This window comes from Coenobita brevimanus, chromosome 26 (assembly GCF_032717465.1).
Source record: "Coenobita brevimanus isolate Jiangsu-jjx chromosome 26, ASM3271746v2, whole genome shotgun sequence".
Classification (NCBI taxonomy): Eukaryota; Metazoa; Arthropoda; class Malacostraca; order Decapoda; family Coenobitidae; genus Coenobita; species Coenobita brevimanus.
In genome coordinates, this window is record NC_136979.1 from 7,498,197 (window position 1) to 7,520,268 (window position 22,072).

The window sequence follows — 22,072 nt, forward strand, 5'->3', positions numbered from 1 at the left end:
GAAATCAGTAGGATAGAAGTTGTAGAAGCAATGAAGAAAGTTAAATCGGGGAAAGCCCCAGGAATTGATGGAGTGTGTGGTGAAATGCTGAAGCATGGAGGAGAGACAGTAGTAGAATGGATGTGGAAGATGTGCAGATTGGCCTGGGAGGAAGGTAGAGTCCCAAAGGATTGGAAGTCAGGTATAATTATTCCCTTGTACAAAGGAAAAGGGGAAAAAGAAGTGTGTGGTAATCATAGGGGCATCTGTCTTCTTAGTATAATAGGAAAAGTGTATGGTAGGATACTTATTGACAGAGTTAGAGAAAGAACAGAGAAATTAGTTGGAGAAGAACAGGGAGGCTTTAGGAAGGGAAGAGGTTGTGTAGATCTGATATTCATTCTTAGATCTTTAGTGGAAAAGTTTCTAGAGAAGGGAAAGAAGTTGTATGCAGCTTTCATGGATTTGGAGAAAGCATATGACAGGGTGGATAGACAAGGATTGTGGAAAGTGTTAAGAATATATGGAGTAGATGGGAAGTTGTTGAATGCTGTGAAGAGTATGTACGATGGTGCAAAGACTGCAGTGCGTGTGGATGGTGAACTAAGTGAATTTTTCTCTTTGAAGGTTTGGTTGAAACATGGATGTGTCATGTCTCCATGGTTGTTCAATCTGTACATGGATGGGGTAATAAAAGAGGTACAAGGTAGGGTAGTGGATGTTGGAGTGGCCCTGGTGAGAGAGGGTAGTGTTTGGAAACTCCCTGTACTGTTGTTTGCAGATGATACTGTGTTGTTGAGTGAAGACGAAGGGGAGCTGCAAGGCTTGGTGGATGAGTTTGGGAGAGTGTGTAAGAAACGGAATCTAAAGGTGAATGTAGGGAAGAGTAAAGTGATGGTCTTTGAGAGAGGTGAAGTCAGTGAATGTACAGCGAGGTTGGATGGTGAGGAATTGGAAAATGTGAGTACGTTTAAGTACTTGGGTAGTGTGATGAGTAAGGATGTAGGTTTGGAGGGTGAAGTGCTTGAAAGGGTACAGTAGGGAAGAAAGGTTGCTGGTTCTTTGAAAGCAGTGATAAGAAACAGGGAAGTGAACATGGAAGTGAAAAAGTTACTACATGACAGTATTGTGATACCAACTCTAACGTATGGAAGTGAAGCTTGGACGTTGTTGGAAGGACACAAGTCAAGAGTGAGAGCAGTGGAAATGAGTTATTTAAGAGGTGAAAAAGTTACTACATGACAGTATTGTGATACCAACTCTAACGTATGGAAGTGAAGCTTGGACGTTGTTGGAAGGACACAAGTCAAGAGTGAGAGCAGTGGAAATGAGTTATTTAAGAGGAGCCTGTGGAGTCACATGGAGAGACAGGCTGACGAATGAGGATATAAAGGAGCGTTGTGGTGTGGATGTGGATGTGATAGGAAGCGTTATGAGGAACACACTGAGGTGGTTTGGCCATGTGGAGAGGATGGAGGGTGAAAGACTGACGAAGAGAGTGTATGTGAGTGAGGTGGAGGGGGGAAGAGGGAGGGGGAGGCCGAGGATGAGATGGAGGGATGGGGTGAAGAGGTATATGAGAGAGGGGGGTGTGAGTTGGGAGCAGGGCAGTGAAATGGCGGGGGACAGGGCGACTTGGAGGCGATTTGTTTGTGGCCACCCCAAACGGGATTGAGGCGTCTGGCAATAGATAGATAGATAGCTGGAGGTCTTGTTCTTGCTACAAGTGGGTAGAGAATTGCCTAGTTTTCTGAAAGGACCTGAATTCAATCCCAAACAAGAGCCTGGATTAGTCTGATGATTTAAAGTTCATTAAAACAATTTCACTCATCTCCAAGACTACCATGTCTTAAAAAGACCCCACTAATACCATCCTACCAAATGAGTGAGGTAGATGTAGCATGTATTCAATATGAATAGTGGGTATTAGTGTCGAAGTGGTATGTGACACTTATGAGGACTGCTGGTGAAATGAACTTTTAGGGTTATGCCCTGAGTCAGTAGAGAAAAAAAACTTTCAGATACTAAAATTTACATTATCTTATTGTATTCTGTTCTGTCCAGATATCTCTGCCACCTCTGTACATTTCTCTTCATCCATTCCACATTGAAGCACTGCATGCTCACAGCACCATCCTCCATACCAGAGCTCTCATATATTAATAGAATACACAGTCACACAAAAATATAGCGGTCCCATATTGCCTCTTTTGGGATTTACAGTATATACTCCAGATCATCTATGGTTACACTGATTCCTTGTTTATTGCACATAATTGGTATCGAGCGTAGTGTGTGCTAACAAAATTGCACGATAACGAAAGCACAGAACCTGTGGCATTTATCCTGGTACCAGGCACCCTGCTCGCAAACCCAAATCATCCCTCTTACAAAAATACTTACATCCTGTTATGGTAAGTATCAGAAACACACATAGACATGGTCAGGTTGATATAAAGTGATGAAAGGGCACAGTAACGAAGAAACACATACCATTGAGAGACTTGAGATGGGCTTGAGGTAAGGAGTTCTGAGGCTAGGGGGTGGAAAGATAGTGGTCTCCACCACCTGGGAATAACTCCTCAAGTAGGACCTCCTCTTTGAATTCCTCAGAGCCACCAGAAACCACAGATACTGCACCATCATTGTCAGCAGGAACCAGCTCAGGCTTTTGATAACAATGCTTTTAAACACCAGTCAATTCAAATTAGTCAAACCTCTCTCTTGGTTAATTGATCTGCCAAACTACTGCATTTATAACACCCCTTAATAACCATATACAGCAGTAAATGGAAATAAATGTTAATTGGTTCAAGGCCTACAAGTTTACACTCACTTTTTGGCCTAATACCCGAATAATAACCTAAGGCCTAAAGAAACAGGAGGGACTAGATCAGCAACGTTCACACCAGTTCTGCTGCTCTCGATTGTGAACCGGACAATCCTTTTCTCTTATATTTCTCCTAACTTAGTGAGCCAGTATTGTAAGCACCGTATTTTGTTGGTAAATATGAAAGTCACACAGTTAACCATTCCTAACTATCAATTTCTGTTCTTGCTATTATGGCACTTCGTATAAAATATTTTGTTCTTTTAATTGAATTTACCCTTAAATACTATATCAGAACATCAGTTATTCTTAATTACCTTACTTTACTACCACAGCCAGATCAAAAGGTTATTTTCATCACTAGTATCTACTGAAATGCTTTATAAGCTGCTGTGGAGTGCGTAAAGAATTATTACAGTTCATTGTTTTTTGCCTGTAGAAGCCAGTTGCCAGAAGATATGTAGTTACTGTAGTAACCAGTACTTAGCTGCCCAGTGAACTATTGCACTGGCCACCTGTATTGTCATGTATGTTTTCACTCACCTATCTGGTCACAGTGGTGTATTACAGCTATGACATATATGGTTTTGGTTCATCAACTGCTTATGATATAAAGAAGCAAAGGGAAAAAATAGTGAAATTCTATGCAGACAGTGATTTGAAGAAGCAGATGAACATTAGATGGTAAGGGTACTGAGCATGATCGTGTGATGATGGAATGGTTTCAGTAGCTTCATATGGAGTGAACTTGTCAGGTAGCTTGGTAACAAATCAGGTTCACTTGTTCTGTAAAGAACTTCAGTTAGAATAAGAGTGTGATTACATTGATGATTGTGGGTTTGTTGAATTATTACACGTGACCGCTGTTGGTCCCTGTTGAATTACTGTATGTGAGATGGTAGGTGAGGGCGCTCACCATCCACTCGATGTAGTGCTGCTCTCAGGTGTCTGCCCTCCTCCATCCTTCTCTCTGTCCATCCTCTTCTGTCCTTTCCTTCATTCTTTCCCCATCCTTCTGCCTACAGGTGACTTTACACTCCCTCTTCTTTCTTTCTTTCCTTCATTCTTTCATCTTCCTTCTGCCAGTGGGTGACTGTACACTGAGTGACAAGCCAAATGGTTTCTTGTACACCAGGAAATGATTTACAATGCTGGGTGGTAACCATATAAATAAATTATGGCACCTTGTTGTTTAGTGGGTAATTACGGCTGTGAAGGTTAATATTCAAGGGGTGGTTGGGGTTTATTGCTCATGTAATACCACTCAAGGACGAGTGAGGCTGGTCACTCTCATCTTAAATGTCAGGACCAACTTGCCTAGCCCCGGGCTTCTACACTCCTCATGGGGCAATGTAGGATTGGATGACGAATGAATAAAATGACATACAGTATTTGGCCTCTATTAGTATGGCAAAATGGCTTATCCATGAAGGCTGTGGAACTAAGGATGCTGGAAAATTGATGTACCTGTATACTGTATATGTATGATTTGGTAAAAGTACACTGCCCCTCAATGCCATTTTCACTTCCAGGCCATCCAGTGATTTTTCCAAAACACATCAGAATCCTGTACTTCAGTCACACTTCTTACTAACATTTTTTTTCTCTCTGGTTGGTGGTGGCAGTCATCATCCGCTCACATGATATAGTGTTGCCTGCTTCTTCCTATGGTGACTCTACACTGAGGGACAAGCCTAATGATTTCCTGTAACCCAGGAAACCATTTACAGTGTTGGGTGGTAACCATCTGTGTACTACTAAAATTCCCATTCTGTTTGTCTGTTTGCACCCTCAAATTAGCCGAAGTGGTGCATTACAGCGCATCAGTTTTTGAATCAGTGTACTTAAAATGTGCCAACTTAAAGGATTCCTTAAAAAAAAAATAAATAAATAAAGTGCAATCGGTCTCCAGTTACCAGAAATGTTAATTACCATAACACACATCCATATCTTATGAATGTGGTGGGGCATTTCTGTGGAGTTTCATGTTTCTGCAGAAAGAGAGAGAGTTTGTCTGCCTGTCTGTCTGTCCTATATGTAAATGAAGGGGGATGCATGTAGAACTCTTTTAACAGCTCTGACAGGTGTAATTTCTTACGAATTAAAACGTATTAAATGTGTACATTACATAAGCTAAAGTGGCTCCTCTGATGGACAAGATTATAATTAATCAGAAATAGTCAAGTCAGCATGGTGGAAAGATGGTAGCCAATTGCCATTGAATTTTTTACTTCTATAACCACATTATTAGCTACAGCGGGTTGGATGGGTAGACATATTGATGGGATGGATGGGCAGGGTTGGTGAGTGAGTGAGTGGGTAGTGACAAAATAGGTCTATGGTAGGAATAGGTCCATGGAGAATATTCCTAACCCTGGGGAAATGGGCCCAAGGATAAAATGGGAACCCGAGGGTCTTCTACCACGAGGAGTGGCCATCCAGCTTCCCAGATAATGCACGATCATAGGGTTTTACCCAGGCAACACCATGTACCCCTTCTAGTAATTTATAATATGATAACTGGCTGATGTGGTGCCATTACTATGATGCCCCTGTTGACTGGGTGGAGAGATGCAAATGTGGCATCAATCCAGGAACCAAACTTTCCACACTCTTCCTCCATAAGAAAACATTGGTTTACTGCACAGGACAGCCCTGCAGGAGTGATTACTCGTATGCTGTCAATCGGTCTGCATGGCCTGACAGATCAGGGTGATTCTGCTACCACTATTAATACTACTACTACCCACCATCATCATGATTATCATGATCATGGGCACCATCATTGTTGTTGTCATCATTGTTGCCCAACTTCTTTATCTCACCCAGAGATGGGGTGAGGTAGTGTCCAAATAGCATTGAAAGAGAAAGCATGATAGAAGGAAAATTATCAACAGCTTGCCCACTGAAATTGAGAAGACACTCATTCACTCACCATTTAAACCCCCCTAGAATCCTGACTCACTGGACATGCTTAACCATCCACACATTTTTTTGGTATAAATATTTTTATAGATGCACTTCATGTCACCTGACAGGTAGAGTCAGTCCATCATATATCAAGTTAAAAAAGGGGGGGGCCATTATCCATCCAGCCAACTTGATCCTTTGTCAGTTTTCTAGTCATATCAGCTTCCTTACTTCACTTTCTTACACACTCATTTACCATACCCATCCTGCATCATGGGCTGTTGTGCCTCCTCCTGTCTTCAAACTGAGTCACACATACCCATTTCACCACCCTGTTTGCATTCATTCTCCCCAAATTAATTACACCATCTAAGCACACTTTCCTCATCCCTGTTTTTAACAGTTTTCCTCACTCCAGAACTTTATCAAGTCACATTATAATGTGTTTCTTATTGTGTCTTCACAATCCATACACAGTTATTTTTTGTGCCACACCAGTCTCATATCCATAAATTAATGTGAACACTGATGCAGAATTATGCAATGCAACCTTCTGACAGCTCACACACTCAGACCTCTGTTTATTTTCAAAGCATTCACAGTACCATTGACCTTCATTCCCTGTTCTACTGATTCTTTGTATATTTACCTCTCCTTTCAAGGTACTTAACCTGCATCACATGTTCAAAATGACCGTACTTCCTCTGTCCTTTTTCCCCTCCCTTTTTAACTATCTGGTATTTCAAACCAAATTACCCATCAGATCAGTCCTTCTAACAGCTGTCATTCTCCCACATCCTGTCAACCATTTTTTCATCAGACTTGTCCTTGTCTCCTATTACATAATTTGCATTACAACCAGCCATTCTTATTGCATCATGCTTTGTGGCTCTTCTGGCCTTTGTCAGGTAACCACCCAAGTGCAAAGTTTACATGAGAATTTTGAGTGGTGGAGAGTTTGCTGGCTGACTACCTATCCATGCAACAGTGAATCTGGAAAAGCTTTAAAAAATATGAAAATCATAAGTCTGAGTTGTTATTTTCATACATTAGTTGTGACTTATGTGATCTTAGACGTATAGATGAAAGGACCGATATAACATAAAGAAACAAGCATTTTGAGGTAATGCAGAGTTGTATGTACAATAATACAGTATAACCTTGTTATAACGGACTTCAGTATAGCGGAATTCGCTTTTATCGGACTCGAGGAGCCAACTGGACAAATTTCTTATGCATCAGAAAAAGTCCGATAAAGCCAGAAGCAGTCCGCCTCTTGGAATAATGAATAAACAAACAAACGGAGGAGATACCATAACATCGGTCCGTCCTACCTCTCTCCTCCAATTCTTCTCTTCCTCCCCGAGATGGGAGAGAGAGAGGTGAAGGTGAAATTGAAAATGAAAATTAAAGTAATCATGAAAATGAGTGTAAAGGTGAAGGTGAAAGAGCTTGGAAGTAAATGTGAATGTCAGAGTCAACAGCGAGAGAGAGAGAGGGGGGGGGGGAATAAATACGGGAATGACAAGTGGCCTCCCCTTTTCCATAAACAAATGAGGGAGATAGGCATAACATTGGTCCCTCCTCTCTTTCTCTCTCTCTCTCTCTCTCTCTCTCTCTCTCTCCAGGAGAGAGGCGAAAGTGAATTTATAAATGAAGGTCAGTGAAGATAGTGTGAAGGTGAAAGTAAAAGTGAATGTGAAAATGATGAAGGTGAAGGTGAAAGTGAAGATGAAAATAAAGTTAAAAGTGAAAGTGAAGGTGGAAGGTGAAAGTGAAATCAAGTGAAGGTGAAGGTGATGAGTGTGGGTGAAAATGGTGAAAGTGAATATGAATGTGAAAGTAATGGTTAAAATGAAAGTGAAGGTGAAAATGAATGTAAAAGTGAAGGTGAAAGTGAAGATGAAGGTGAAGGTAAAAGAGGTGAAAATGAAAGTGAAGGTGAATGTGAAAGTGAAGGTGGAAGTGAATGTGAAGGTGAGTGGTGAAAGTGAAGGTGAAGGGTAAGGTGAAAGTGATTGTGAAAGTGAAGGTGAAAATGAAAGTGAAGGTGATGTGAAAGTGTGGGTGAAAATGAATGTAAAAGTGAAGGTGAAAGTGAAAGTGAAGGTGAAGGTGGAAGTGAAGGTGAAGGTGAGAGGTGAAAATGAAAGTGAAGGTGAAGGGGAATGTGCAAATAAAAGGGAGGGTGAAAGTGAAGGTGAGTGAAAGTAATTCTAAAGGTAAACATGAAAGTAGTATTGCAAGTGAAGGTGAAATGGAAATTCAAAATGAGTGATAGTGAAAGTGTGAAGATGAAGGTGAAAGTGAGGAAGGAACTGAATATGAAAGTGAATGTGAATGTCAAAGTGAACTGAAAACAAAGGCTAAATGAATGGGAAGGTGAAGATGAAGGTGACGAGGAAGACAAAGAATATGTGAAGTAAAATGGAAGTGCCCAGTGCGAGAGAGAGAGAGAGAGAGAGAGACTGTAGAATACATGAATGACAAGCGCTTCTCTTTGCTTAAGGAGGAGGAAGTCCAGGGAGGAGTCCAGATGTCGCTTTTATCGGACTTTCGCTTTTTTCGGACTGGCTTGTGCCCCAATTAGTCCCATATAGTGAGGTTTTACTGTAGTGTATGTGTATGTCTTTTTCAGTCGTGGTGTGTTGGCACAGCTGGGTGAGAATCAGTCATTGAGAGCACAGAGGAACTGGAACCCCCCAATGTTGTTGCCATTGCCCCCAGACTTTCTCAGGCTTACTCCACCTCCACACCAGGTAAGACATTTGAAGTACCCTTTGCACTCTGTGGATTGTCTTTAGCTGTGATTGTAGTGTGTATATCTTTCTAATGCAGACATGCACACCTACACATCACCAACATCAAATACTGTAGATTGCATTGAATCCATCACTGGGGAGGTTATTATCATTAATCCCATCGCATGAAGTATTCACCAGAGAATTGTACATTGAGGTCAGTATGATTCACATTCTTCATACATCCTGTGGTATACACCTCTCTTATGAGATACACAGCCTTTTCACAGCTCATCTTCCACAACAACAGGTTTACACCCACTATGCAATTTATGCTTGGCTCTTCCAACTGTAGCTTTGTCAAGGTAAGTAGACAAAATGGTTTTGGGATGACCAGAAATATGACTCAGTTGCGTGACATGGCTATACACCTTGTGTGTGTGTGTGTGTGTGTGAGAGAGAGAGAGAGAGAGAGAGAGAGAGAAAGAGAGAGAGAATTACAAGGCCAAGAACAAGTAGTTCCTCAGAAGGTCATTCTATCCATGAATCATGTTGCCAGACACACATTCCTACACTACTAGTGAAAGAAGAGTATAGTAAAGTCAGGCAGAGAGAGAGAGAGAGAGAGAAACCGACCCATTGAATATGCAGACTCATCACAGCTAGTTTTGAGCATAGTTGGATGGGATGGAGGGATAGAGCCTGGTAGGGCTGGTTGAGGGGGCTGAGGAACAGTAGTGAAATTGGAGGGGGGGAGGCTGAAGGGATTGTGTGAGGTGAGGGAGGATGGGTTAGACTGACCTAAATGAAAAGAGGCCAGATTACTGTGGGGCAGATGGGTGTGACATGATGGATTAGGTTAGATCAAGTTAGATTTGGTTAGGTTAAGGTGAACTGGAATAGAGAGAGGCGGGATAAGACTAGGTGGGGGGAGTGATGTGGTGGTGGGGTTTCATGGTAGGGCAGGTTGTTATTTGAGTGGAGAGAAGTGGGATGGCTTGGTGGTAAGGTGGGTCTGGGTAAGGCCGGATGAGTTGGGGTTGTCAGAAGTGTGTAATGAGGTTGGATAAAGAGGGGCAGGATAGATTAGAGTCAAGAGAGGTGAGATAAGGCAGAGGGGAGAGGGGAATGGTGTGATTAAGGGGGTTAGGTAGGACTGGGAGGGAAGAGGTGAAGCAGGGAAAGTGTTTTGATGGTGGTGGGACAGCATTGGGTAGGCTTTGGTGTGGTTGTAAGTTGGGGAGGCGATAGGTGGGACTAAGTGGGGAAAGTTGAAGCAGGTGGAGAGTTTGGGTAGTAAGGTGGGACAGGGTTGGTTGGAGTGGGGAGATCAGGCAAGGTGGAGAGGGTAGTGGTGTGGTGATCTAGCAGGACAGGGTAGGGCAGGTACATTGGGGTGAAACAGGAGTGTTGTGGTGGTGCAGGGTGTGTAAAGTGGGACAGGAGAATATTGTTGCATTGGGTAGGGTAGGAGAGAGCATGGTGAGTTGCATTGGAGAGAGTAAGTTGAAACAAAGGGAGTGGTGTGGTGATCTGGCAGGACAGGGTGAGTAATCACACGGGAGACTCGTGGACGTCCAAACTGGTCGTGGACGTTCAAACTTGCCTCCGCGGGAGGGTCATGGACGTCCACGAGTGGAAGGCCGCCTGACCCATTCGTGGACGTCCACGGTGACCGTGGACGTCCACTACTTGGTGATCTCCTTCTTCTCTATGGAGTTTACACGTAGTGTGTGTCCTCTGCTATCTTGAACTCTGTAGTCAGTTGAGGTGATATATTATGATTAATTCAAAACCGTCAGTAAACTTTGTACTTTAAATATCTCTGTTTGTCATAGAAACTTTTCATATATACCAAAATGTGGTAAATATGATGAAATGTGGATTGATTGTTTCCAAAAGAGGCCCGGGCACGTTCGAAAGGCATACTCGGGAAGAAAGCACTACTGTGCAGATTTCTATACTGGCTGCTTTCTTCACTCCGTGGGAGCCATTCTCTCATCCACAGTGCCCTCCTTCTCCCCCTCCTTTGTCTTCTTGCAGAGGCTTCTTCCTCATCCTGTAGGGTTAGGACTGCAGCACCCATTGCAAAAGTCACAATCTGGTTCATGTCCATTGTTGCTGATAAACACGTCGTCTGCTAGGGAGTTGGAAGTGACCTCCTAGTCGCGTGGGGTGAACTCCATAAAGAAGAAGAATGTGGCCGTCGACGTCCACCGTGTGATGGGATATGGACGTCCAAGCTCAGTTTGGACGTCCGTTTTGTGCTGCACAAATTGTTCACGGGTCCCCGTGTGATACCCGCTTAAGGCAAAGCAGGTGGAATGTTTTTGTTTTGAAAAGAGGGCAAGATGGGACAGAATATTTTGGAGCAGTGTAGGATAAGGGCTCGACAGGATGGGTGAGGCAGGGCATGTAGAGTTTGTGGTAAAGTGATGCGGGGTAGGAGCCGGTAAGTTAGAGTGGGGAAAAACAGATGTAAAGTGGGACAGGGAAATGTTGTCATGCAGGGTGGGTGTGGTTGTGAAGGGTAGAGCAGGGGAGTGTTGGTGTGGTGTGGGGTGGGTGCAGTATTGCAGAGTGGGGCAGGGTTTTGTTGACTTGATGCAAGGTGAGTGTGGTTGTGAAGGATAAGGCAGGGGAGTGTTGTTATGGTGTGGGGTGGGTGTGGTATTGCAGAGTGGGGCAGGGTTTTGTTGGTGTGGTGCAGGATGGGTGTAGTGGTGAAGGGTAGGGTAGAGGAGTGTTGGTGTGGTGCAGGGTGAGTGTGGAGGTGAAAGGTTGGGCGGGGGATTGTTGGTGTGGTGCAGGGTGGGCCAGGGGTGGTGTTGTGGTACAGGGTGGGGCAGGGTTGTGGTACAGGGTGGGTGTGGTGGCGAAGGGTAGGGCAGGGGAGTGTTGGTGTGGTACAGGGTGGACTAGGAATGTTGTGGTGTTACAGGGTGAGGCAGAGGAGTGTTGTGATGCAGGGTGGGGCAGAGGAGTGTTGTGGTGCAGGGTGGGGCAGGGGAGTGTTGTGGTGCAGGGTGAGGCAGAGGAGTGTTGTGATGCATGGTGGGACAGGGGAGTGTTGTGGTGCAGGATGGGACAGGGGAGTGTTGTGGTGCAGGATGGGACAGGGGAGTGTTGTGGTGCAGGGTAGGGCAGGGTAGTGTTGTGGTGCAGGTAGGGACAGGGTAGTGTTGTGGTGCAGGGTGGGGCAGGAGAGTGTTGTGGTGCAGGGTGGGACAGGGGAGTGTTGTGGTGCAGGGTAGGGCAGGGGAGTGTTGTGGTGCAGGGTGGGACAGGGGAGTGTTGTGGTGCAGGGTGGGACAGGAGAGTGTTGTGGTGCAGGGTGGGGCAGGGGAGTGTTGTGGTGCAGGGTGGGGCAGGGGAGTGTTGTGGTGCAGGTAGGGCAGGGGAGTGTTGTGGTGCAGGGTGGGACAGGAGAGTGTTGTGGTGCAGGGTAGGGCAGGGGAGTGTTGTGGTGCAGGGTGGGGCAGGGGAGTGTTGTGGTGCAGGGTGGGACAGGAGAGTGTTGTGGTGCAGGGTGGGGCAGTGTTGTGGTGCAGGGTGAGGCAGAGGAGTGTTGTGGTGCATGGTGGGGCAGAGGAGTGTTGTGGTGCATGGTGGGACAGGGGAGTGTTGTGGTGCAGGGTAGGGCAGGGGAGTGTTGTGGTGCAGGGTAGGGCAGGGGAGTGTTGTGGTGCAGGGTAGGGCAGGGGAGTGTTGTGGTGCAGGGTAGGGCAGGGGAGTGTTGTGGTGCAGGGTAGGGCAGGGGAGTGTTGTGGTGCAGGGTAGGGCAGAGGAGTGTTGTGGTGCATGGTGGGGCAGGGGAGTGTTGTGGTGCAGGGTGGGGCAAGGGAGTGTTGTGGTGCAGGGTGGGGCAGGGGAGTGTTGTGGGGCAGGGTAGGGCAGGGGAGTGTTGTGGTGCAGGTAGGGACAGGAGAGTGTTGTGGTGCAGGGTGGGGCAGGGGAGTGTTGTGGTGCAGGGTGGGGCAGGAGAGTGTTGTGGTGCAGGGTGGGGCAGGGGAGTGTTGTGGTGCAGGGTGGAGCAGGGAAGTGTTGTGGGGCAGGAGAGTGTTGTGCGGCAAGGGAGTGTTGGTGTGATGCAGGGTGGGTGTAGTGCTGAAGGATGGGGCAGAGGAGTGTTGTCGTGGTGTAGGATGGGGTGGTGCAGGGTGAGTGTGATGGTTTAGGATGGGGCAGGGGTGTTTTTGTGGTGTAAGGTGGGTGTGGTGGTGGGGAGTGTTGTTGTAGTGCAGGGTGGGGCAGGGGTGTTTTTGCGGTGTAGGGTGGGTGTGGTGGTGAAGGTTGGGGCTAAGGAATGTTGTTGTGGTGCAAGTTGGGGCAGGGGAGTGTTCTTGAGGTGCAGGGTGGGTGTGGTGGTGCAGGAGAGAGCAGGGTGGGCTGGAATGAGGTGGTACAGGGTGGCTGCGTTGACCTTGTGATCGTTTGACGGTCACCTACAGTACCAGTTTGTCCCCGTGTCGTGTTTCCTTTCATCTCCACTTTTTGTCCTCTTTATTTTCTCTCATTTCTTTCGTTTCCACGTTTTGTCCTCTTTACTCTGTTTTTCCTTTCATCTCCACTTATTGTCGTCTTTATTATTTGTCTTTCCTTTCATCGCCGCTTTTTGTTCTCATTATTCTCTGACTTTCCTTCCATCTCTCCCTTTCACCAATTTCGTGTCTTTCCTTCCATCTGTTTCTTGTCCTCTTTCTGATCTGTCTTTCCATCCATGTCCACTTCTTGTCTTCCTTATTATCTCCCACTTTTAGCAGGCAGAGCGATAATGTTTAGCCTGCCTCTGTGTGTCAGTCGGTGTGTGTGTGTGTGTGTGTGTGTGTGTGTGTGTGTGTGTGTGTGTGTGTGTGTGTGTGTGTTACCTTCAGGGTATCAAGATATGGCCAAAATCTTGGCCGAGTTCAAAAATGGGCACTCGGGGTCAAGGTCAAGGTCACCAAAATGGTTGCCAAAGGTCAACTAGTTTTTATCGCCCACCTTTAGCACCATTATATCTCATGAACGGCTTGAGCTATCAGCATGAAACCTTCAGGGTATCAAGATAGAGATCTTCTGTCCCCTCCCGGGGGTGGAGCCGACACCGGCCCCCCCCCCTAGGGAGGGGCGCCGCCATCTGGCCCTCCCGACCCCCCCAGGGGGAGCGCCACCGCAGGGGGGTTAAGGGGCGGCGCCTCCCCCCGGGGGGGATGTCGGGGGGGCGCCGCCCCCTGGCCCCCTCCCGGGGGGGATGCCGCCACCCTGCCCCCTCCCGGGGGGGACGCCGCCACCCGGCCCCGTCAGAGGGGGCCTCTCCTTGGGGGGACGCGCTTGTAGCTTGGCCAACAGCATATTCTGGCAGGCGATTAGCATTCGGCTCCTCAATGCTTTTCTTTCAGTCATGATGATTTTGCGTCTCTTCATCCACAGTTGCAAGATGAATTGTGTCCTCATTTCGTGTTTTGTTCTTGTGTTCTAAGAAGTAGTGTGTCAATGGAGAGTTTGTAGTATCATTTTGTTGGCGATTATTTCGTAACTTGCACCTTAGTATCCTCTTGTATGTTGTTGCAGTTTGGATCGATATTAGGATGATGCAGCACTTATACACGAGAGTGTGAGGATGCAATGTGCTGAATAAATCGCTAAGATACAGGTACTACGAACCCTCCTATGCCACCTAGAATACCGCCCCAAGTTTTGAAGCACTGATGCGAATTTTGTGGAAGTTGTGAATAAAACACTGAGTGAGAGAGAGAGAGAGGGAGAGATCAGAGTAGTATACCGTACGAATTATTGACCAACCCATTCCTGAATCTGCTGAAACTGTCTTTGATATGCCCATTCACGGCTTAGGCCACGTCCCCTTTTCTTCTGTCCCTCACTAACCCCTTCAGTATGGTGATGTTATGTTCCTGCCGTCTCCGGTTCGTATTACAGTACTCGGCTTATGGGAGGTGTCTGGATAGGTTACATAAAGCCCTCAATAACCTCCCCACAGTTAGGGCACTTGTAAATTGAATAAAATATCTGTAGTTCTTTCACCTTAACTTGACCCAGATTTTCGTCCTTTTGCAATTTACATTGCTCAGTGGCAGAATAAGACAACACTACGGCTGTACATCCTTTCCTTAACACTTCTTTGTGACTGGCATCATGATATAGTGTTAATTTATTCAAGATACAAGATTCCATTGTAGGTCGTTTGTGTAAAGATAATTTAGTAGTTGCACGTATTAAATATTAAAACGTCACCGTATAGAATGTTGGTTACCACAGGTATTTGATGAAACGTTTCTGTTTTGATTGATAGCCTGATTTTTGTGGCACGGGTCTGGTATGCCCTTGTTACAAAATTATAATAATGGTGATTGCTGCTGCTGCTGAGGATGATGATGATGGAAATAATAATAATAATAACAACAACAACAACAACAACAACAACAACAATAATCCATGTTACGAGAGGGAAGGTATTGCAAGGTTTGTTGTAGTTCTTTCGCGTAGCTCATTAGCAAAAAATGATAATATTGTAATTACTTTTTCGTGACTGGCATCATTTTCTAGTGTTAATCGCTAGTTACAAGTCAGTGTTGTACAAAGAGAGATGGAAATTCAGGGGAAGTCAGGGTAAGAAAGAGCATAACGAAGGCTATAGCAGACACAGGACTGTTATCTCACTTGGCCAGATCCCATGGTGACGTCACACTGTTTACATTCCCAAAATCGGTGTGTGGTTTGGCATTGGAATGTTATGGGTGTTTATTATCTTTGCATTAACCTCCCATCCTACTCTCCTAACCCACTCCCCTTCCCACTCTCTTCCCTCTCCTCGCACTGCCCCTTCCCCACCCACTCTCTTCACCTCGCACTTCTCCTTCCCTACCTCTCCTTCCTTTCTCATCCCCACATCCTTCCCTACACCCTTCTTCTCCCTTCCTTCCTCCGTCCCACTCATCTTCATTCTGTACGGCCACCCACCCCCCACCCTTCGCCACTACCCCCACTCCCACCACCTGTATCACATGGGGACTCGTGGGCGTCCAAATTGGCCGCCGCGCGAGGATAGTGGACGTTCACGATTGGAGAGCCACCAGACTTATTCATGGACGTCCACGATCACCATGGCTGTCCAAAATTCCGTAGTCTTCCTCTTCTTTATAGATATAGAGTTGATCCCTAGTTGTGGCCAAGTAATGTGTGTCGTCTGTCTTGAAGTCAGTAGTCAGTTGAAATGTTACATTATGATTCATTCATTACCGTTAGTAAAGTTTGAATAATCTTTCATTATACGACTTATGTTTTTATTTGTTTTGTAAAATTTTCAAACATACTGAAATGTGGTAACTATGATGGAATATCGTATGAATGTTTACAAGAGAGTAAGACATTAACCTCATGAAGAAAGCACTACCTTGAACATCATCATCGAAATGTTCGTGAACACATAGCAGCATGGGAGGCCACCAGCAATATAATTGGTCTATTGTTGATGATAAACACGTCGTCTGCTAGGGAGTCGGAACAAGTGACCTCCCAGGCGCATGGGGTGAACACGATAAAGAAAAAGGTGTCCGTCGACGTCCATCGTATGATAGGGAATGGACGTCCAAGCTCGGTTTGGACGTCCGTTTTGTGCTGCACACAACGTTCACGGGTCCCCGTGGGCCTCTTTCCCTCTTCTTTCTTTTCTCCTTCCCTCTTCTTTCTTTTCTCCTTCCCTCTTCTTTCTTTTCTCCTTCCCTCATCTCTCTTCTCTCTCCCTCCCCCCCCCCACTCTGCATCTGAAATATCATATCAGGATCGGACGGCAGACAAAAACTTGCTTATCGTTTTGCCTTCCGTGTAGCGTCCTCATCTACCTCCAGTATTTTCCTAGATCCACCAGTCGAGGAAAAACCCCAAGTGACGTAGCCAGGGGTCATGGCACACGAGTCCTGTTTTCCTATATTAGTGACGCTGTACGTGGCACGAACGGCTCTTAACACCTCCACTCTGAGAATGACTTTTTTTTTTTTTTTTTTTTTTTTTTTTGCCGCCCGACGATTTTATTTACCGGTTTGTAGGGGAAAACCGTTCATAGTGGAGGAGTTTGATGCAGTATTCAAACCTCACTCACTGCCAGAGGTATCCCCGGAGTTATACAATTAGTGTGTAGAGAGCAAGAATACATATTTACACTTTACTCCGTAATGAAGGGGTCATTATCTCTGATGAAGTTTGCAGCTGCCAGCTATTGAAGTCTACATCTTTTATCTTACCGCACACACACACACACACACACACACACACACACACACACACACACACACACACACACACACACACACACACACACACACACACACACACACACACACACACACACACAGATTTTCTCCTGTCTTTCTAATGCACTAGTTGTCTATGCCAGAGGGAGGACAGGAGGGAGACGGGCAGTGAAATTAGGTTACGTGTGTGTGTCTAGTGTACGGTAGTAGGGAAGACATTTTCAAGAATGTGGGATTACAAAACAAAATGTGATGATGAGAATGAGAATATAAAGAGTGTTAAAGTGGGTACTTGGAAATGCTTACATTACGCGATTAGAATTCATTTCTGTACATACCGGGTGTTATCCCTAATGTAAATACTTACAATGTGCTAAGGTTACTATTCATCGTAGTAAATAGAACTTACCGGTTGAATGATGCTACAATAATAAATGTCAGCATGCCGATTCACGGATTGGACAACCTTTTTGTCGATATTGGGCGGACAGCTTATTCATCAGCCATGCAGCCATGATAGCGTCCATCCTGTCTGCCTCACAAGCTCAGTAGTCAGTAGCGTAGCCTCAGTTGTGCCGCGTTAGCCCTGTGAGAGAGGTGTGTGTGCTGGCGCTGTGGCGTGGCGCTGTAGTGGCTGCTCGGACATTGATTCGCTCGCCACTCTTGTTAAGTGTTCCTTGCCGAGACTGATTGATTTGATAACTTCCTTCTATAAGTTCTGTGTCCGTCGTGAGGGCATAAGACATGTCCTTAAAATCCACTGGGTGATGCCTTGCTGTTTACAATAAGTTGACTCTTGCCATTTGCACAGAATTTTTGGCAGAGTATCACTGTGTTATGTCCTTGTTAACTTTCACGTGTCAGTTGGGTGCATTGGGCAGTTTCGTCCCGTCACCTAAATAATATATTACACTCTTGTCTTATACACTTATTGCATTACGTCAGGTCCTGTGGAGGATGATTAGTAATTTTTAGTCACGTGTATGATGGATGAAAAGACGTCTTTTTTCCCTTTCGGTCGGTGCTTTGAAGCCGAAAATAATTTGTTCCATTTGCCATGTAGTACCGAGGATGAGAAAATCTGTACGTTCGTCTTGTGTTTGTGGGTGTGAATTATAGGGAAGTTAAGCCCTTCGCTGACTTCTCTTTTTTATATTAATTATGCCACTCCTGAACGATTATATTCAGCTTAAGGGAAGTATTTTGTAGCAACAACAGCGGCTAGAGTAGTAGTAGTTGTTGTTGTTGTTGCAAGCCTATTTGAACAAGAGCCAGGTTGATTGCAGACTAACGTTACCCTCTTCCTGCGCTCCACCATCCTCCTTTCGGGGGATAGGGAGGGAGTTGAGGGACGTTTATATAAACGAGCAGCAACTGAGTCGACCGGTTATATCGGTCCCACCGCTAGAAGGCGACCCTCTCCAGCACCGATCTTTTGTAGCGAAGGGGTTAATGAAGGCCGTATTAAACCTCTGCACTCCCGAAAGTCTCCCCAACGCTGTATAAAAACATCTGGCAGTAGCAATAATGTGGTATATAAAATGTTACTGTACTGAAGGGGTTAAAAAGGACGAGTAGATTTTAATGAAAACGAACTGTAGGAAGATAGCGACGGAAAAGTGCTGGGATAGACATGTAGTTGTTGCGCCTTGAGAAAGTAGGAAGAACTTCTCATGCGGACTTACTAAACAGGAATAGCAGGGACGTTTGTGCATTTGTTAAGGTCGTTATCTCTAATACTGTGTCAAGACGATGCTATAGAAACGTTTATGCATTTATGGAAAAGTTTGTAACGGTCATCAGCTGTCTAATATTTTGTCAAGAGGATGTTAAAGGAACGTTCATGCGTATATGGAGAGGTTTGTTACGTTATCGACAGTCTGATACTATAGGAATGTTCGTGTCTATATGGAGAGGTTTGTCACGTTCATCGGCTGTGTCTGATGCTATAGGAACGTTCATGCCTATATGGAGAGGTTTGTTACGTTCATCGGCTGTCTAATACTATAAGAAAGTTCGTGCCTATATATTTTGTTAAGATCATCGGTTGTCTAATATTTTGTTAGGAGGATGGTCTCGTAAATGTCCTGTGTATTTACGAGAAACAGGGGGAACGGACTTCATTATAATCCATTGCAATATAAATTTGAAATTAGTAAGTACACCGGATCATAAAGTATTGGTACACATTCCGAGCGAAACATTGTGACACCAGAGACGATGGGTATTGCAAAATGTCCTGCTTTCGTAAAGGTTAACTGCGGGTATATTATTGGGCAGTGAGGGTTTCTGTTTTATCCATCATAAGTGCACACCTTGTAAATACAGAAAGATTCCTTAGACATCACGGGTTATATTGACAGTTCAGGCTGTCATGGAACCCCTTCTGTGGATACGTTTTCGATCGTGTGTGCATGACTGTTACAACGAATGAATGAAGTATATAGGGAAGCAAAGCAAATTAACATGAACGAGTAAATGAATACGTGAGTAATAGTCAGTAGGTTGTGGTAATAGGGAGGACAAGGAAATAGGTAATAATTGTAATGGATCAGTGAATGAAATGAATAACTGCTGATTAATACATAAAACTGTAAGGTAAGTGCATGAAGTTAATGATAGTTTAGATAATAGGGAGGGCCATTTTTTCCCTACGATCATTTCCCTGTCGTAACTAGGATATGTTGTACGTGAGATGGACAAGAGAGTGCAGAATCTTACCACATCTCTTGCCCTTCCTGCAATATCAGTCATGTTAAGAGAAGAAAGGTTACCGTCAAGTTATTAGTGACCCTTAGCCCTGTGGTGGTAGTAATGGGTACCAGGCAGGTGGGTGCGGTCCACGACGTGCTGTGCATTAAATAGCTAAATCAGTCAATCTGTCCCCCCCCCTCTCCTCTCTCTCTCTCCATAGTGAGACATATAGATATATATATATATATATATATATATATATATATATATATATATATATATGTGTGTGTGTGTGTGTGTGTGTGTTTGTATATATATATATATATATATATATATATATATATATATATACAATATATATATATATATATATATATATATATGCGTACATCATCCCGTGGCTGAAATGAGTAGCGATATACAGTATAGAGTAAATGACCATGTGGAATGAATAATCACGAAACTGAACCACTGTTTTCTCCCATTCATCATAGGTAGGGTAACCGCAATAACCATAGGCTTAAAAGAAACATGAATCCTGAGATGAAAGTGCGCATCACAGTCTGGCCCTAGCATTTACGTGAGCCTGGTGGGGGTAAATGTCACAGGAGGGTAGTCTTTCTAGAGTGGGGTAGGGTAGGCTCGGCTGGATAGTGTATAAAGAGAATTGACAGGGTTAGAATAGGATGTTTTACCTACGAAGGGGTCAGGTGGACAAGGTATGGAAGGAAAAGATATAAGGTTAAGGTAGAGTAGCTGATGTAGGGACTTTTTCACTTTGTCCCATTATTCTCGTCTTATAAGAAGGTTCCCTATAGCACACTTTTCTCAACACTTTCTTTCTGCTTATGGCACGTTGTTAATTCTCTTGTATATTATTTATGCAGTGTGTGGCGATCTTCAAAGGACCTAAATAACCTAGAATAATAAGGGGTACTATTCAGAATAAATCACTAAGAGGTATTTGAAAGCCAGCAAAGTATACGAGACTACTGCCCCTTGGATAGGTGGGGGTAGGTTAGGTGTGGTTGGCTAGGGTGGGGAGTGGAAGAACACATTAGGGTAAAGAAGGGAAGAGTAGATTAAAGAGGGAAAAGAAAGAGTATATTAAGTTAAGGAAGGGAAGGGAAGAGTAGAGCACGATAAAGAAGGGAAGGGAAGAATAGATTAAGGTAAAGAAGGGAAGGGAAGTGTAGATTAAACAAGGGAAGGGAAGGGAAGTGTAGATTAAACAAGGGAAGGGAAGAGTAAAATAGGTACAGTACTAGAGAAGTGAAGGGAAGAGTAGATTAGGGTAAAGAAGGGAAAGAAAGAGGAACTTAGGATAAAAAAAGGGAAGGATAGGACAGAAATGATGGCAAAAAATGGTGGGGTATAGAGTTTCTTCTGTCCTTGAGGTGGCCCCGTCCTGTAGAAGGTCATCAGTAATTTTTTATCAGGTGAGAATGGCTGATTTTGTGTGTAAAGTTTGGTATTATGTCTTGAAAAAATATATGATGATTGAAGTGGATAACCAAGAGAATGAGGGAGTATTAAACGAGTTATTCCCGAGTCCCTGTATACTTGTCAGCGTACTATAACCTTTTTACTCTAACTTGGTCTAAAATTGCCATCTCCCCATCGTGAATACTGACTTGTAACGATAGACTGTGACTAGGATATGATGCTAGTCACGAAGATGTGCTATGAAAAGTATGCAGAGCCGTAGTATTGTCTTTTTCTGCTACTGAGCTACATGAAATAAACTGCAAACGGACTCAAATCTACCCCATGTTAGTATAAAAACAGTTTGGTTTATTTCTGCATTGGCAGCTTAGTACTATACTCTTTATGCAAACCACGTCGATATTATAAAGATGAAAACAGCAAGGATAGAAAATAAACCAAAGAATACGAGCCCTGATATTATTACCGTATATATAAAACTGATGGAGTTGTGTAAGAGATGCATTGATTTAAGTGCATGATAACCAAGGAGACGGAAGAACAGAAGATAATTTATTCCGATTGTCCTGTGGTGTTGGAGATGTTGGGAAGAGATGTGGTGTGTGTGTGTGTGTGTGTGTGTGTGTGTGTGTGTGTGTGTGTGTGTGTGTGTGTGTGTGTGTGTGTTTTAGAAAGGTGTACAGGTGTGTGATTAGGGAGGGGGTGAGGAAGATGTGCTGGGTGTGGCAGGTGCAGATTCAGGTAAAGGGTTTGACCTCGACACACCTATGAGAGAGAGAGAGAGAGAGAGAGAGAGAGAGTATAGGCGCAGTTAGCTTTCGTATTGATCTCAAAAGCAGTCATTCCGAGGACTCTCTCTCTCTCTCTCTCTCTCTCTCTCTCACACACACACACACACACACACACACACACACACACACACACACACACACACACACACACACACACACAGCTAAAAAAAAAAAAAAAGTTACTCTAGGCAGGTGTTGAAGAAGGAGAGTTGGGTAGGGTAGTGGTGGCAAAAACTGGTCGTGTTACGTCACTACTACCGCTCGTTTATTACCAGCCGCTTTACACTACCGGTATAGGACTCGTGGTAGTAGTAGTAGTAGTAATGGTAGTCGTAGTAGTAGTAGTAGTGGCGGTGATTATAGTAGTAGTAGTAGTCGTAACCCCAGGCCCATCTAAACGTGAAACCAGTGAATTGTAGACTGAAGTTGTCT

At 44.5% G+C, this 22,072-nt stretch overlaps 1 protein-coding gene across 1 annotated transcript in view; it reads left to right on the plus strand.

Annotated features, from left to right (window-relative positions):
- LOC145394066 (CUE domain-containing protein 1) overlaps positions 1-22,072 on the plus strand; it is a 96,521-nt gene that overhangs the window by 13,660 nt on the left and 60,789 nt on the right. Inside the window, exon 3 of the mRNA XM_080268034.1 lies at positions 8,358-8,478. Coding sequence (XP_080124160.1) covers positions 8,358-8,478 — 121 coding nt within the window. The remainder of the gene's footprint in view (positions 1-8,357; positions 8,479-22,072) is intronic.